At 43.6% G+C, this 16,043-nt stretch overlaps 1 protein-coding gene across 1 annotated transcript in view; it reads right to left on the minus strand.

The window, feature by feature from the left end:
* LOC124156513 (zinc finger protein 1-like) overlaps positions 1–16,043 on the minus strand; it is a 591,423-nt gene that overhangs the window by 123,803 nt on the left and 451,577 nt on the right. Inside the window, exon 2 of the mRNA XM_046531099.1 lies at positions 15,587–15,889. Coding sequence (XP_046387055.1) covers positions 15,587–15,889 — 303 coding nt within the window. The remainder of the gene's footprint in view (positions 1–15,586; positions 15,890–16,043) is intronic.

Below are 16,043 nucleotides of genomic sequence, written 5' to 3' on the forward strand. Positions count from 1 at the left end.
ATGAACGAACGGTGAATGCCTTGGCCCAAAAGAGAGAGAGATACGAAAAACGGGGGGGGGGTTCCTTTTTTGCCCCCTCTCCCAACCCCTCTCTCCACCCGCCAGTGAGATGCGCGGACGAAAACATAATTAATTGGTCTCTTTTTGGCGTCGCCGCCGCCCTCAATACACGAAATATATGCGCCCGCATAAGAAGCCACTTTATTTATTGCCAACGACTGACCTGGCGAATGCTTCTCTTAAATGCACGAAGCGACGCATAATATATGGCGTATCTGCGAGACAAAAAATATCATGATCATAATCATGAATAAAAAAAATAAAATAAATTTTGAAGAATTTGTATTTCTATCCATTTTTAATGTTGTCGAGATAATAATCCGTCTTATATTCTAAGTCAATTTTTAAGGCGCCTAGTTTTATAAAAATGACACAAATAAATAAAAAAATGATTGAATGAAAAGTTTCATCTGATTGGTGGAAATGAATAGAGAGAAAAAATTGATCTTAAATAGCCGCATGCAAACATTTTCAAGTGTAACCATGAGTAAATTTATTTCCTTGCTATATAATTCCTGAATAAGACTGGTAGCGGCAAAAATATATTTCCAATAACAAAGGACTAAAAGTTACCAAAAACGCCCAATCACTGTATCACTTTCGCTCTATCTATATTGAATATATCACTTCACTAGCTGACGCTTTCCAATTATCAAAAATAATACGGATTTGGAGTCCCCAGTTTGCTCCTAGCTTTCGTTTATAACGCATCCGCCTTGAACACTCTTGTTCTCGTTTACTCCGATATTCGTATCTTCGCTCAATGCCAAAGCATCGCTAACGCGTTTAGGCTAGAATGCTCGGAATTTTGAAAGCGAAAACTTCGATGCGATCATCATAATTATGCAAGATCTTCCAGCGTGACGGTGTTATTTTTTTATTTGGGGAGCCAAGAATTTCCGTGGAGGGAGATGCTGCCGTTTACATAAGCAATAAATTATCCCTGGCCCGTATGTATGTACACACGAGTTCTTTGAACTTGCTCCCGGCCCCTGCCGATGCACCGTCAAATGGGGCGATGAGAGGTGAATGGGGTTGAGTGGAATGGGGTAATGGATGGTGGAAGGGCTGAAGCGATCCGCAAGAGCACTCAAGCATACCTGAAGTGCATTAGACGTCTTACCCCCCCACCCCCTCTGCAACCCCACTCCCTTCCCGCGAATTAACATTCCACAGCCCTCCTTGGCGAACCCTTTCCTCAACAGACAATAGGAGGGGTAGGTTTGCTTCCTTCCCTTACACCGGCGTAACAGGGCTGGGATGGAGACTCTTATCCTCTTTTGAACTTTGACCTCCGCACTCTCTCCTATCAGCAGTGCTTGAGATCGATCCCAGGAAATTACCGAAGCGAGCGATATCGGGAAATTCTGAGAGGAAATATAATATTTTTGGTTTCTTTGTTTTACTTATCTCAATTGTTCCCGAAAACAGCACAATGTAGTCTTTGCATCGGGTGTTTAAACGATCACACGCACCCATGTCCCGGACGGGGAAACCTATCCAGGCGGGACTCGAACCCCCGACCTTCGGTATCGTAGGCGAAAACTTATCCCCGCTGCCACCGAGGCCGACTTTATGTATCCGAGGGTTTATGTATCGGATTAGGGTTTTATTCTCCACGTTTCAACAAGTCACTTAATCATTTTCTTCAGCAATCTCACGCCTTCAACGTCTTGGCACAAGGGACGATGAACTAGAAAATCGTCGAAACGTCGGTCATATGAAGCCATACTCACGGTTCCATGAGATTATTTAGTATGCAACATTATTCTCGACAAACCTTCACCTCGCCAGGATTTATCAGATCAGGTGTAATCAATCTGTTTCCAGCCGTCTCCCAATTTTTTTTAAACTTGATAATTGATTTTGGCTAACTTGATAGCAACAATATACTAACTTTACTAGACTGCATTATGTACCATACTCTCTTCACCAACAATTTTCTTCGCGTTCAAAAACACGCCTGGTACCACCTTGTATGCCGGTCATACTTCCCATATGGCTCTTTTATCGTTGATATTTCGACGGGAGGGTGTGTAGGAAGATTGCGAATGGAGTGATAGAGGGGGGGGACTACGTTAATGATAGCGGCTCGTCCAAAGGGGAGGATTGCATCCCTTGGAGAGGGGTCGGGGGTGATGGCGTTGATTGATTCGTTCGTTTATGCCTTCCCTCCGAGATTGACACCCTCTTCTTCTTCTTCTCCGCACACCCATTACACCTGCCACAACGGAACGAGCAGCCCCTTCGCCACCTGAACGGAGAGAGGGCGCGCCCCTTGGCACCCAATCCCCAGGGCAAACCAAAAGGGGTAAAACAATAGAAGCTTGTACTTTAGCTGCGCTTCATTTTACTTTTCATAATTTTTGGTACTCGTGAATACCTCAAAGTGGATGAGAAAGTGCGGAGTGAAGGTATCAATACGTCATTCAATTTCCTCTGGTTATTACATTTTAAAGAATGATTTTTTGCTGTTTGAATGTTACAAATATATTTTGAAAAGTTTGGTGAGACTTGATTTGGGTGATTAGTATTTTAGGATGTTTTAGTTCAGTTTTAATTAGAATCACTAATTTAATGAACACTCCCTCATTATTTGAGATCTATTTCGAATAGGAATGTATTGTTTCCAGTTGTCCTCAATGTAATGATGTTATTACCCATCGATAGTTGATATCAATACAATTTTGCACCAATATTTAAGATATGCTAACTCTTTCTACGTCCTTGCATTGTCTTAGCCATCCACACTACAACTATCACAAGTTCACAATCCATTATTTTATTAATTTAATCTTCCCCTTCCGTTTTGGGCATCCAGAGGTGAGCCCACCGTTTCTCTCGTGTGCGTGGTGGACAAACAAGGTGCTGAGGTTGTTAAAAACAAGTTCGCTGTTGCTTGGGAAACATTAGAATACTATTCCATTGTGATTGAGCGAATTCTGTCGCATTTCCATCTCATAATCGCGTTATCTTGTGCCGATTTAAACAAATTATCATTTCCTGAAATTCTCCGATATGGGTGGAGGAGGAGGGTGGTATTCTAGTGGGCAGGGCGAGTGGCTTATGATGCAGGGTCCTCAAGTCCAAATATTTGGTGAAAACGTCGGAGACTCCCAAACAAAATCCTCGCAGTTTGAGGTGACCAAGGAAAAGGAACTGCCCCTCCTACCCTGAATGTGAGAAATTCACACACCTGTGACGGAGCCCAGGATGAGATCTATCCTCGCCGATAGAAACCTACTTTCGGGTTGAACCATAGAGTGACTGAAATTCTTCGCCCAAAACATAAGGTGCGCGCCTTACACGAAGGCGCATTGCAAAAGAGAATATACGGTTCCTCTTCATGGGCCCATCCCCTATCACCCCACCCTCTAAGAGGGCGCCAAGCAAGCGCCACCGGCACGAGGAGGCTCACTCACTTAGCTCACCCCGCCCCGCCCCCTTCTCCACTTGGGCCTCGCGTGCACTTTTCTCCGGGAAGGGGCGCCTCCGTAGGTGTTGCGGGTGGAAAAGTTAGTGGGGGTTGAGGTGGGTGTGGGGGGGGGGGAGGACAGGGGGCAGGAATTTAATATATCCGCCAGCGCGCCCATAAAGGAATCTTCCCTCTCGAGGGGTCTTTGGCTGCGAGGTTTTATTGGATGGTGGTAATTCCGCCGAGTTTTGATTCGTTCCGGCGTTTTGTGTTCGGGGCACTCGAGTAGGGAAGGGGAGGGGGAGGCCTAAGAAAGAACTCCTTCCCCCTCCCCCAAAGTGAGAGGGCGCCTCCCGCGGCCGCAAGGCGCCTGGCGCCACGCCCGCCTCGCTCTGCCTCGCCCAACTGAACCTCTCTGTGACGATGCAATTACTCTTCTCGCCCCCGGCAGTTTCTATCGCACAAACATGTGCGGTAAATACAAAGATCAACTCTCAACGGCAAACATAGCTTCAGTAAGGCACGTAGAATCATTGTTAATGTTAGAGCTATCATATCATTTAAATTCTCAAATTTAGTAGCCAGCATTATCCAAAATATATATGTTCGACAGAAAATGTTTGGTACATTAAAAAAATTATTTTTCAGAATATGTCGTTTATTTATATTTTTCTCACTCTATTCAACACATTTTTTTAAAATTTAATTTATTTTTCAGTGACTTAACTTCAACCGAAACTCGCAAGCACTCGAAACTTGCCTCAAATGATGCAAAACCTAAGAAAATTTTCGTGAAATGTTAAACGTCTTGAAAAAAGAAATCCCCTCACGAAATTAGCAAAGCTAACAGAGTGATGAAAATCAAATGGATCGACAGAGTGAACAATGATGTAATCAAAGGAAGAGTAGGAGAAAAGAGGAGTCGCATAGAAAAATTTAATAAAAGGAAAGGACAAATCAATCGGCCACGTCTTGAGAGATGATGCTATGATGAAGAAAATTGTCGAGAAACAATTAGAACGCAAGAACAGAAAGGGAAGACTTCGTGGGGAATAAAAAGAATAAAGGGTGAGAAAGAGAAGAAATACTTGAAAGTAAAAATATTATTTGACCGGAGAATTGAATGGAGAGCTGCATAAAACCAATCTTAAGATCGCTATGTCGTGATGCGAGTTGTTAGCGTAGATAAATTACAATAAAAAATAGGAAGTCACAAAGGAGGCTACATAGTATGTATATTCATTTCATAACGGTATAACGACCAACTATCCAGCTAAAATTTACTTCTCGTCGTCTTTACTCAAATTCACAAAAATATGGTGTTAAGGTGCGCCGAGTAATTAGTTACATATCGAAGATTACTTGCATTGAATCCGGGCGAGGCCTTAGAGCAATGTCCAACGTAAAATTCAAACGGACTGATTTAAAGCTAGCACGAATGCGTAAATTTCACACGTTGGTGAATTATTCTACATCGGGCTCTATCCTCACCCATCCTAATCCACCTTACCTTTGAAGGTCTTAGCGAAAAAAATTCAGGGCGCAGCTAATTAAGGGACTATTTCACATGAGTACCTACACGCTACACAGGTTTTAAAAGAATTTGTCTGCGAGACGCTAGAGACTCGGAGGCTCTGCGCTAGCCTTGTTTGAGCAATGAAGAATAAGTATAAACGATTTTAATTTCTCCTGGTGAATCCTACTGATGAACATTTCTCGGGTTCTCAGCCAGGTTAATGCTTTTATATAAGCCGACGTTTCGAGAGACGACTTATATAAAAGCGTTAAGCTGGCTGAGAACCCGAGAAATATTCATCAAGAATAAGTATCTTTATAATCGATAAGAAAAACATTATATTATAACCTCACTATATTTCCAGGTCCAACACAAACGATAAATTAAGAGAGATATTTTGCCGAACGAATCGGAACAAGAACTCATTTTTTCCCCAGCACAATGAAATACTTCAATAAATGCTAGGCTGAACTTAAATACTAAGGCATTTACTTCATTTTATTTACGGCTGTTGTCCTCACATCCCCGCCACACGTATATTGAGGCTTCTTAAGGGGCTGTATGCAAATGTATATGAAGTAGTAAGATGATATTTTTTCAGCAGTATTAGCCTTATTGGACATACATTTGTGATTTTACGTGAAAACGCACACGCAGGCCGATGAAAGTGATTTGCCGAGGTATTCCGACTATATTCTCTGGAATATATCCCGGCAATAAAGGAAATTACGGAGGCGAGTTGAGAGGAGGGGAGGGGGCGGAGAGGCCAGGGCCGCGTTACGCGAGGGAGACTCGTGATTGAAGGAGGAATGCGCGCGCCAGGGGCGCTTCCTTTGCCGGCCCTGAATTTCTTCGAGAGTGCCTCGGGCGGGAGAAGATGCGCAAGATGAAGAGAGAAACAGAGAGACTTAAGACGTTCCAAGGATGCAAGTGCTTCAGGAGAGTAAACAAGCGAACAGAGACGTTGCGCATCGCCCGCCATTGATCAGCAATTCTCTGTGACGAGAGAAGGGAAGCGTAATTCGGTATTCGCAATCGAAAGGGGGAGACGCTTTAACTGTGGGGTCATAACTTATTGCGCTGTTGGTTTGGGCTCATCACATTATGCTTCCCTATCCCACCGATGACTGCTTTCGTGGGCAGCAACAGAATAATCCATCGCACACGTTAATCATTCCTGAGGAGGGCATAACATGCTGGCTAAGTGAGGCACATACTTCTCCATTAGTGGAGTGCATTACCAGAAGATTCCCAAGGGAAAATAGAATGGGGAAATAGTAACAGATAGGCTAAAAGAAAATATACTTCGAGTTAAAAAAGAGAGACGCAAGTGATGGTGTTTTTCGTTTTCTTGGAGAGAGAATTCCAATTTCCACCCATGCGGGCTTGCGAGTTGTTGATCCAATTCTTTGCGTCATACTAGCGCTGATACGGTTAATGCTTTGACGGTTGGTGGGTGAACAAAATTCACTCTTGATTAACATTGTGGCATTCCATTATAAGTTTTCCTGGATATCAGGAAGAAAGAACATTTAAGTGCTTACAAAAATAACAAAGATGAAAAAAGTAATTTTGCTAAACACTTAATATGCAACTGCCATAGGAGCGATTTTTAAATGAATATTTTAAAATTTTGCAATGACCGCCGTGTATTGGACTCTAGGGAGCAGTTAGAAGTTTTAAAAATTATTGAAAGTCAGGATTCTTATAAATGAATATCTCTACCCATCCTTTTCCCCAATTCTGACGTCCGTTTTAAAATTCATCAAGTGACTAGGTAACAATAATAAGATAAAGAAATCATAATTTGCGCCTGAAGATGATGATAATTCACTGAAACCCGGGTCGCGCTCTGTAAAAAATAAGTCGTATAAGCAATTGTGTGATATCCAGAAAAACTTGGTTGGTGGGAGGCCATTCCCTAGGAAGAGATTGGCCACTTGTATCTGCCCAACCACTTTCGGACGTCTGTCGCTAATACATTGATTGTCTTGAAGTTGCTGGTTGCTGCTTCGTTGAAAAAATTCTTCGGAGCGTCTTCGAACATGTCTTTATTAAGTAACAAAGCAAGTCGATATGGTTGAGCCGAGGAATTTTACGACTATTATCTCATCTACTCGTAATTCCTTCTGAGGGAAAGGTGATTCACCATGGTGATTGCGACAACAGAACCCTTGAACTTATAACAATAACTTCTCTTATCAATCAGCTTATAACAGTGCCTAATATAATTGCTATTAATATTCCTTAATTTTCGCAGGTTAAGAATTCATAATATGCTTCTATTCTTCTGATTGTTTCCATTCCCAAGAATCCATTTCTTCCATTATTATTTCTTTGAATCAATTTCTGACCAAACAACAAGAAGATATTTGATTTTGAACACCCAGATAGCTGACGCCAATATTTATATAGATAACACTAGAAAATACAACCAGAGGAATGCTGATAACATGTGAAAACAGACCTCGAGGAAAGCGAGTAGGGATTGATGTAGCCGGATGGCGACCCTTTAAAAGCTGAAATGAGACACGTAAGAGATACATGAGGTTCGCTAATCATAGTTCGCCATAATCCAAGGAAACACAAGCAAGAGCGCTATCGCGGCAAAGCAAGCGAGAATATCTTGTAGCGTTCGCGCAAATCAGATGCAAATTAAACGATTCTGAGATTTCAGTTATCCCATTTCCAGAGGAAACGATAACATGACTACGAACGTTAAAACATGGCGAAGGAGTGTACTTCAATGCACGTGTAAAAACAGCGCCTATCGTTCCGGGCCAGCCATTCCACATTTTTTTACAAACCACTGCTATTCATTCGGCTAGCAAAACAGCACCAATGGCTGTTTCTTTCCAACTCAGTTCAACTAGTTCACCTACTTGAAAAATATAAAATCCACTAATACTCCTCGCTAACAGAATCAAAATTATCACTGTAAGTATTCCAAGATTTGGAGGATGCTCAAAAAAACGTTGAATCTGTTAGATTTTGAGATAAAATTTTCTTTGAATGACTCTAAAATCATTTGAACTATTTTACGGCTGGAAAGGCACTTTTAACTGTGTGTTTTATTCTGGCAAAAAAAACTGAAGTGCATGAAAATTATAAAATGATTTAAGTCATGAAGGAAGGGGTGTCTACTGACGAAAGTGATAATAGACGACAGAAACTTTTTCAACTTACTTACTAGGTATATCCTTTAAATGAGGGAATTATCGCTCAAAGAGAATAATACTTATTTGATGTTTTGACAGCAACATGGGCATTGAATGAGGTCAGAATTTCCTTTTGAATGTTGGAATATAACTTTTCTCAGATAAGAAAACGGCTTACCTATCCACAATTTGTAACGGTTCGATGTCCACCTTGGATCCCAGAGATGTCTATTCAGGAAAATATTAAGAGTCGCGTTCAATACTCGGATTCGATAAAAATGTATTTTACCCTTAAATTTCTCCCTTATGTGCATTAATGCAAAATGCATAAATATATCAAGTTGCGTACACAATTTACGCATACGTTGAATTACGGCTTCAATATCAATTTGAACTATTACATGGGACACCTCTGAAAAGTAGTAGAAGAGTTACTCACGCACGCACGCAACGAATTTCACTTTTTGGTTTTGTAATTCTAAATTACCAGCTCTTCAGCCGTTTATTCCAGAACTGTGTTTTCAAGAACTTTTGGTTGTTGGTGAAATGAAATCACCGGTTAATCATGGCTCAGTTCGGATAATAATAATACTGGGAAGCGATATGGGTGGGATTGAGGGCAATTTTTAAGGAAATTTAATTTTCAGGTTGGATAAGCGTTAAATAAGCGTATTTATAAATAAAACTACCGATTATAGCCGAACAGCGTTTTCTGCGACAAGCGTTTTGGAGGAGTTCTCATCCATATTCTTCCGGGCAATAATATTTGCAGGAATTCCTTACTGTGGTCTTACATCCTCAGGAGAAGGTTTACTATCGAGATCCCGAAATTGCAAGTAGTAATTCCTGAATGTGTGACTATTCCACGTGGTCCATCTCCCAAGATCGGCGGTACGTGAAGGAGAGGAGGGTGGGTGAAAAATGGGGGTGGCGAAGAAATGGAGGGGAAGAGTGCTTCGCATAGTTTCCGAAACAATTGCAAAGCGGAGATGTTGGAAGAGGTAAAGGGTTTCGGGGGGGTATGTTGAGACCCTTGTGCGGCGAGGGAAAGTGTGTCCGCCAAGAGGCCCTTAATACAAGAGAGGACTGGGGGTCGCCAAGACACCCGATCCTGAACCCTGGGGAAGGGGACTAAGCGATGACCTCTTACAAGGAGGAGAATCCTCGCGGGTATTTCAAACTCACGCCCGGAGGGCAGCTGAGGCCGCACTTGTCATTCGGAGGAGGGGGAAAAGTGTTGACGAGGAGTATCCTCGCTCTCATCCCCGTCTCCACATCCGCTTCTTTTCTCGTCGAAGCATTAAAGGACAGAGTCGTCTCCCCGAGGGATACACAGCATCCACGGAGTGTGTGGCATTTCCACGAGTCCCCATATACGCTCATACTACTCAATCTTAACGGGATGTAAGTAACAGAGAAATTGATATATATGCTTTAATGAAGTTCTCTCTGGTTTCACTCAACAGATTAACGAATTTCTTACTGCAAGAATTTTTTTCGCTAAGTCCACCACTGTCTCACTCAAGTAAATTCAGCTTTTTTGTAATTTCTGTTTACGTCGATTGCTGCTGAGCGTCTCTATTTCTAATGTCATTTGAGATTAGGCTGAGAGAAATTAATTCATAAAATCCGGCGGGAAAGTCCAAAATTATAATAGAAATTTGCAATATTTAAAAGCAGAAATGAATGGTACAATGGTAAGTACAAAAAAGATCAACGGAAAATTTAAGAATACTCCCATCAATCTATCTACCGTTACCTTTTCCCGATTCCCAATTAGATCAGGTTTAAATTACATGACCAATGCCACTACATAACTGAAAATGGGAAAGGATGCTATTTATGGGCAATAATTTGAATGAAAAATTATAAACAAGATTTAGAAATTCACTTGGGGCTCACAAATAAAGCGCACAAAGTCACATGCCCGAATTTTTATATATACTGCCCATGTTCAGGTGTTAGGCTTGTTTGGAGAAAGTCAAAGATCGCATCATGACGCAACTTCTCGAACAACTAACATTCGCGACGACGCAAACGCCCTCTGGTAGTTCTAAAGGCATTCCAGTCAAAGACGAAATTGCGCGGTAAGACTCTTATCGACGTTATATCTATTCGATACACTAACCTTCACTGCATCCTCATGAGATATAAAGGAATTTTTATATTTCTCGTGAAGTTTTATAATTGCTCTAGTGTTAATAATTAATTGATAATTTCCAGAGGGATAGAAATGCATTCATTTAGTGACAAACAATTTATCTAACTCGTTCTTTTCAACGAGGCTGTAGTTATATTTTGTTAGTTGTAGAATATTTTCATATCATTACGGATCAAATTTGGCAAAATGAAGGTATGCCATTTATATTTGCTGCTCTTTCTAAAATAAATATGGACAAAAATAAGAAAAACTGCACTCTATGCCGGTTATAAATCTGCTATATAAAATTTTCCATGTCTTCATCCCGATATTTTACCTGGAAACGCCCAACATGGGCTTGATTTTGAAGATTATGAGAGGAAATTGACTTTGAGTAGTTTTTTTGTGAAATTTGTGTAATTTTAACGTCATTGATATTTTACATGCTTGAGAACTTAGAAAAATGGCTTTCATCATCGAATTCAAAGGTGGAACTTACAATTCATTGTTGTGGAAACTGCCATTCCCATGGGTTGAAGAAAACTCATTTCTACTTTTCGCAAACTTTTTTCAAATTCGAAGAAATGAAAAGAGGTAAGTCGGGACCTCGACCGGTCAAGCGAGCGCCGGTCAGTTCGCAACCGAAGGGCAGCCAGGGTCACGCGCGTGCGCACAGACATTGTAAGGGGTCACTGAGGCACGAGAGGCAATTTGGGGCGAGTATCAAAAGCTCGCCACGGCTGCATTCGCATTCCCACGGACGGAATCCTCTCATTGCGAGAACACTTACAAGACACGGCAACTCAAACACAAGCACTCTTCTGCACCTCATTCTCTCCTCTCCCTTAGTGCGGGAATCATTTATTCAGGCAGAGCAGCCGGGAAACTCGGCAAATGATTCCACCGCTTAATTCCGTTTAATAATTTCCTGATAAAACAAGTCCTCGCGGAGAGTTTCCACAAGTGTACGCCCTCCACGTCGAGTCGGACTTCCCCACCCCTAACATCCGTCCGCCCACCTCCCCCTTTTGTCCGCCCATACGCAACTCTTGGTCCATTCCGCCCCTCCACGGCCAAGGGGGTTGGAGGTGGAACTTTGTTCTTCAAGACAGAGGGGAGAGCGGGGGGAGTGTTTCCAGCGGCCCCAAGACGCAGAGAATGCCTCCTTCAAAGTGTTCCCGAGGCTCAAGGAGAGAAGATAAGGAAGAAGAAGGAGGAGGGGCAAGCAGAGCAAGACGAGGATGGGGGGGGGGGGGGCACGGCTCCCTCTTGCGGTGGAATAGGGGCTTTTCTTACCCCTCTACCACCACCTATCCACTCCCACTCCGTTGGAAGGGCCGTGGCGGTGGGAGGAGGAGGCCCGAGGGACCTTTATAACGGCCCGAGACGAGAAAGCAACCGAGTGCCTCAGGAATCTTGGTCCGCGGAGGTCCGACATCATTCTCAATGGAATAATGCCCGGGAGTTGATAAGAGGAGGGGGGTGGGGTTCCTCTCTCTCTCTGGTATCATAGCGGCGACCCCTCTCGGCGTTCCTGCGCTTAAAAGGGGTTCAGAGCATCAAGGATAATGTCTGGGGGGGCACCTATTCATTTCGTCCCCCTTCCTCTCAAGACGTTACTGCGGCGGAGGCGGGCGAAGACGCCGCCGCGCGGGAGGGGAGGGGGTAGGAATAGGGCTATCTGGAGCGAAACGACGAAGACAGAGTCGCACACACCTTATCAATGCTCTCGTAAAAGTACCATCAAATAGCGCGCAGTAAAAGCGTGCATCCTAATGAGGTGTCCACGCCGCCAGAGGGCCTTTCATTTGTCCGGAGGTGGGCGAGGGGATATTGGGGTGTCCAGCGTGGGCTCACGGAAAAATGTTAGTGCAGTTAATGTTTTCAACAGCAAATAACTCAGCCATATTGGTTTGAGAATGTCCATGCAAATACTTTGGCAAAGTTATACATTTTATGGTAGGTAAAAAATCTCATTTGCAGTTATAATAATAGAAATCTGAATTGCCTTGGATTTTAGCGAGTATTAAGAATATGGCAATCAAATACTAAATATAATGGTAGAGTACCCAGGCTTGGTGTAACGTCCAGCAATGACGGAGGAAAAAGCTAAGGTTTTCTAAAGTTAAATATTCTTGAAGTTGATGATAAAATTTCCTTGATTGAAATGCATAGTGTGCTTAAATATTAACGCCCAAAAATATTTATTTCCTCATTTCAGTAACATTAAATGGAGGGTCAGCTAAAGAAGAGCTCCCAACGACATAGAAGAGACTTAAGTGAGTAATATAAGTAAAAGATTTCGTGTCTACGTTAAAATGAAGTGGCTAAAAATTTTGACTTCAATGGCAAATGAAAAAGGTTAAATTTAAAATAACTAATAATAATAGAAATAATATCACCTGTTTTAATCTCAAAATATTGCCATAAAGAAGAAACAGGCAAGGAAGAAAAAAAATCTTTGGCTAAAAATGCAGAAAAATCAATTAATTGTAAATTAAAGGATCCTATGAAAATAAATTTTTGGGTACCGTGCTTCTCTTTGTCAGTATATATCCTCCACTATTTTTGTCACCCGTTTGAATGGAAATACACTTGAAGGCAGACGAAAAAGGACACAATACAGAAAGTCTTCAGAGTATTCGGTACTCGATTTGCTCTACTAATCCTTAACTTCCTTTTGAAATGATAACCGGTTTAAGAAAATGGCAAGAAATTATGAGGGATGAAACCTCAAATTCGATAGTGGTAAATACAATTAAAGTTTAGTGTGAAGGGAGACTAGACACTAAAAATACCCCGCCCACCGTTTCCTTAGCATGAAGATCGCGGAGAGATGCTACACTCTATGCTCGGCAGCAAGACGTTAGCCGTGCGAGGCAGAGCGAGTCGTCTTTGGAGCAGCTCGGAGGTGCGCAGGAAGAGGGGTGGTTAGGGGTGGGACAGGGGGTGGGGGGGGGGGAGGAGAACATCCCCCTCTCAAATGTCTCGAATCCCTCGTGGAACTCTTGCGTCCCACGATGCGAGTAATACCTATTCCAAGTGTAAAAACCACTCCATGATCTCATGTTAAAATGTTTGCCCTGCGGCCGAGAGCAGCGATGGATATCAGCGGCGGAAGAGAGGGAGAGAGACGGGCAAGTTGGGAGGGTTGCCCGTGGATTCCTTCCATCCTCCCTCGGACCCCCAAGACGATGTGCAATGCAAACAATTCCGTCGGTCCCCGGGAGGTGGAGAGGGGCCCAGGGGGTGCAGACCCCTCTCCCCTCCCCCAGCCACCTCAGTCGCTCGGACTCTCCCGCTGGAGCGAGACCCCCCTTCCACCCCCCCCCCCCAAGGTTTCCTTATTCTTCCCGAAACTGTATCAAACAATGAGCGGGAGCAACTCTCGGCAGGACCTCGGGGCTATGCCGGACAAAGGTTGCGGGAATGGGGGGTCCACAGCCCCCCCCCCCCAAAGTCCGAATATACGCCCCCCCAGGAATGAAGAGAGTGTTGAGGAGGGGGTGAGGAGGTAGTCCGTCGAGAGCCCCCCCCCCTTCCTTGGTGCGCGCGGAATGCGATATCTCCGAAGGAGAGCGCTTTCTTGAGTGGGCACGCAAGAATTCCTTCTCCCTATCTCTTCCAAGTTTCCATTCCGCCCTACACATACACAGAGGAGAAGGCGCGGCGCGGCCCACCGACGGCGGCCATTAGCCGCATAGCAGAGGAGCGGCGTCCATTCCAAGACACGGCCTCGCATGCAAAAGCACCCCAAACTATCCTACGGGGAGGAGGAGAAATAGCTAGAGGTGGAGGTGGCTATCAAAATGAAACGAAAATGCTTCGCTATGACCCGTAGCGAAACTAAAACATGAAGTTTACCTATATGAAAGAATTCAGGTTTTCTCGGTTGGTTGAAACACTATGGATTCCATGCCGACGTTTAGATAGCTTACTCCGCTATCTTCCTCAGGGAATGAGTGTCTCGACAAACTTTCGGTGATGTTACATTGGTCATGTTGGCGGAGGAGGTGCCATTCGATTGGTGGATTTTTTCCGCTCCCTCCTCATGTGCCATACGATTAATTTCCACGTGCGACTGAGTTGAAAACCAGCAGCTCGGTTCATCATCTTTCCCCTTCAACCTGATAGTGATGGAGTCTTTCTCTATGCGAACTCAGTGGACCGCCAAAGAAGATATTCTTTGTCCTTTTTTTGGACTCTGTGGCCATGTAGAAGGTGCTCGGTACATCTCTCCGTCGGAAACAAAACGGACATCTTTGTGTTGTCTCGATCTAAACTACCCGCAAGAATACAAAAACGTTTCGTTGCGCATTTAATAACCATAGCTGAAAATTTCAGCCATGAAAAAGGTAACATTAAACTGAAAATCACATTCATATTTAATTATAAATATGACAGGACTTTGTAAGAGATCATGCAGCTTCTAATATGCATGTAAACTTTGCATTGTAAGTTGATATATATTCACATTTCACTGTTAAAAAAGTTGGCCATACCATTAACGCAGACATCGGAAGCAACGACGAGGATATCCCGCCATAACACGCTGGCTATTACCTGGCTTACTAGGTGTACAACTACGAGAATCTCTCTTTTTCCTCTTACATTTTTTTTGGCTCCCTCGCTAGCCAGAAAAATATCGATATCCAAAGTGAAAAGTAACAAAGAACAGCAACCAAAATTGAGTATACAGGTAGAAACACGGTGAACCAGTAAAATGAGTTAGGCTGCAATAAAAGCACCAAATTATAGTCCATGCATAACTTCCTACCATTTTAAGCGAATTGGACGTCGTATGTGCAAAATACATCCGAAAATCGCGGCTTATTAAATTTGGGCCATAAAAAAAATAGAATAAAATTTTCCAGCGAAAACGTTTTTAAATCAGGTGATATCGAATCACAACTGGACCGTGACATAAGCCGTTCCCGTGTGGATACATTCTTGAAGCCGTGCTTGTAAGTCTTTTGCGACCTGACCTCAAGAAGGATAAGAAGGGAGGGAAAACTCCAGGAGGCGTTGCCGCGATCAAGGAGCCCGACGACGGCTCCGAGTCATGGATAGAAGAGAAAGGGAAAGGATGAAAGTATCCCACACCGTCATTAGGGCACTACCACTAGCGAAATCAGATTAAAAAATGGAAGAACAACCTATGAGAAAGAATGATCCACAGATTTCTCTATAGATTGATAAAGTATCACTATCGACACGCACAGTCCAAGCAATAAAGTGATAACATAAGTTGAAATTAATAATACTCTTATTTAAAGATTGATTTAAATTAATCTCACCTTGTTCACCGACAGATGTCTCCGCTGGCGGTGGTTCCGGGAAGATGACGGCCGTGTCGCTCCTCCGCAGGTATTCCCTGATCTTGGCCTCTTCGTCGTCCGCCCTGGGGCGGGGCAGCGTCCCGTTCGCCCGGGGCGGCCCGCCGCCTCCCCGCCCCGCCCCCTCGCCCCCCTCCTCTTCCTCCTCCTCGCCCTCCGACACCTGCTGGTGGTGGTTGTTCTTGGAGGAAGGGTCGTTGTGGTTACGATCCGGACTCATGAGCAGCAGATCCGGCTGGTCCTCTGGCACGTCGTCCAACTCTACTGCAATCAAGAAATTACGGCACACCATTAGGCCAACCGTCATCTTGAAGAGATTCGCATTCGCCATGCCGAGCATAAGAATGCGCGGCTTGCATATGGGATCCGTGAGCTGTATGGATGAAAATTCCACGGAGGAGCATGTAACCCTTACAGG

This window comes from Ischnura elegans, chromosome 1, assembly GCF_921293095.1.
Source record: "Ischnura elegans chromosome 1, ioIscEleg1.1, whole genome shotgun sequence".
NCBI lineage: Eukaryota > Metazoa > Arthropoda > Insecta > Odonata > Coenagrionidae > Ischnura > Ischnura elegans.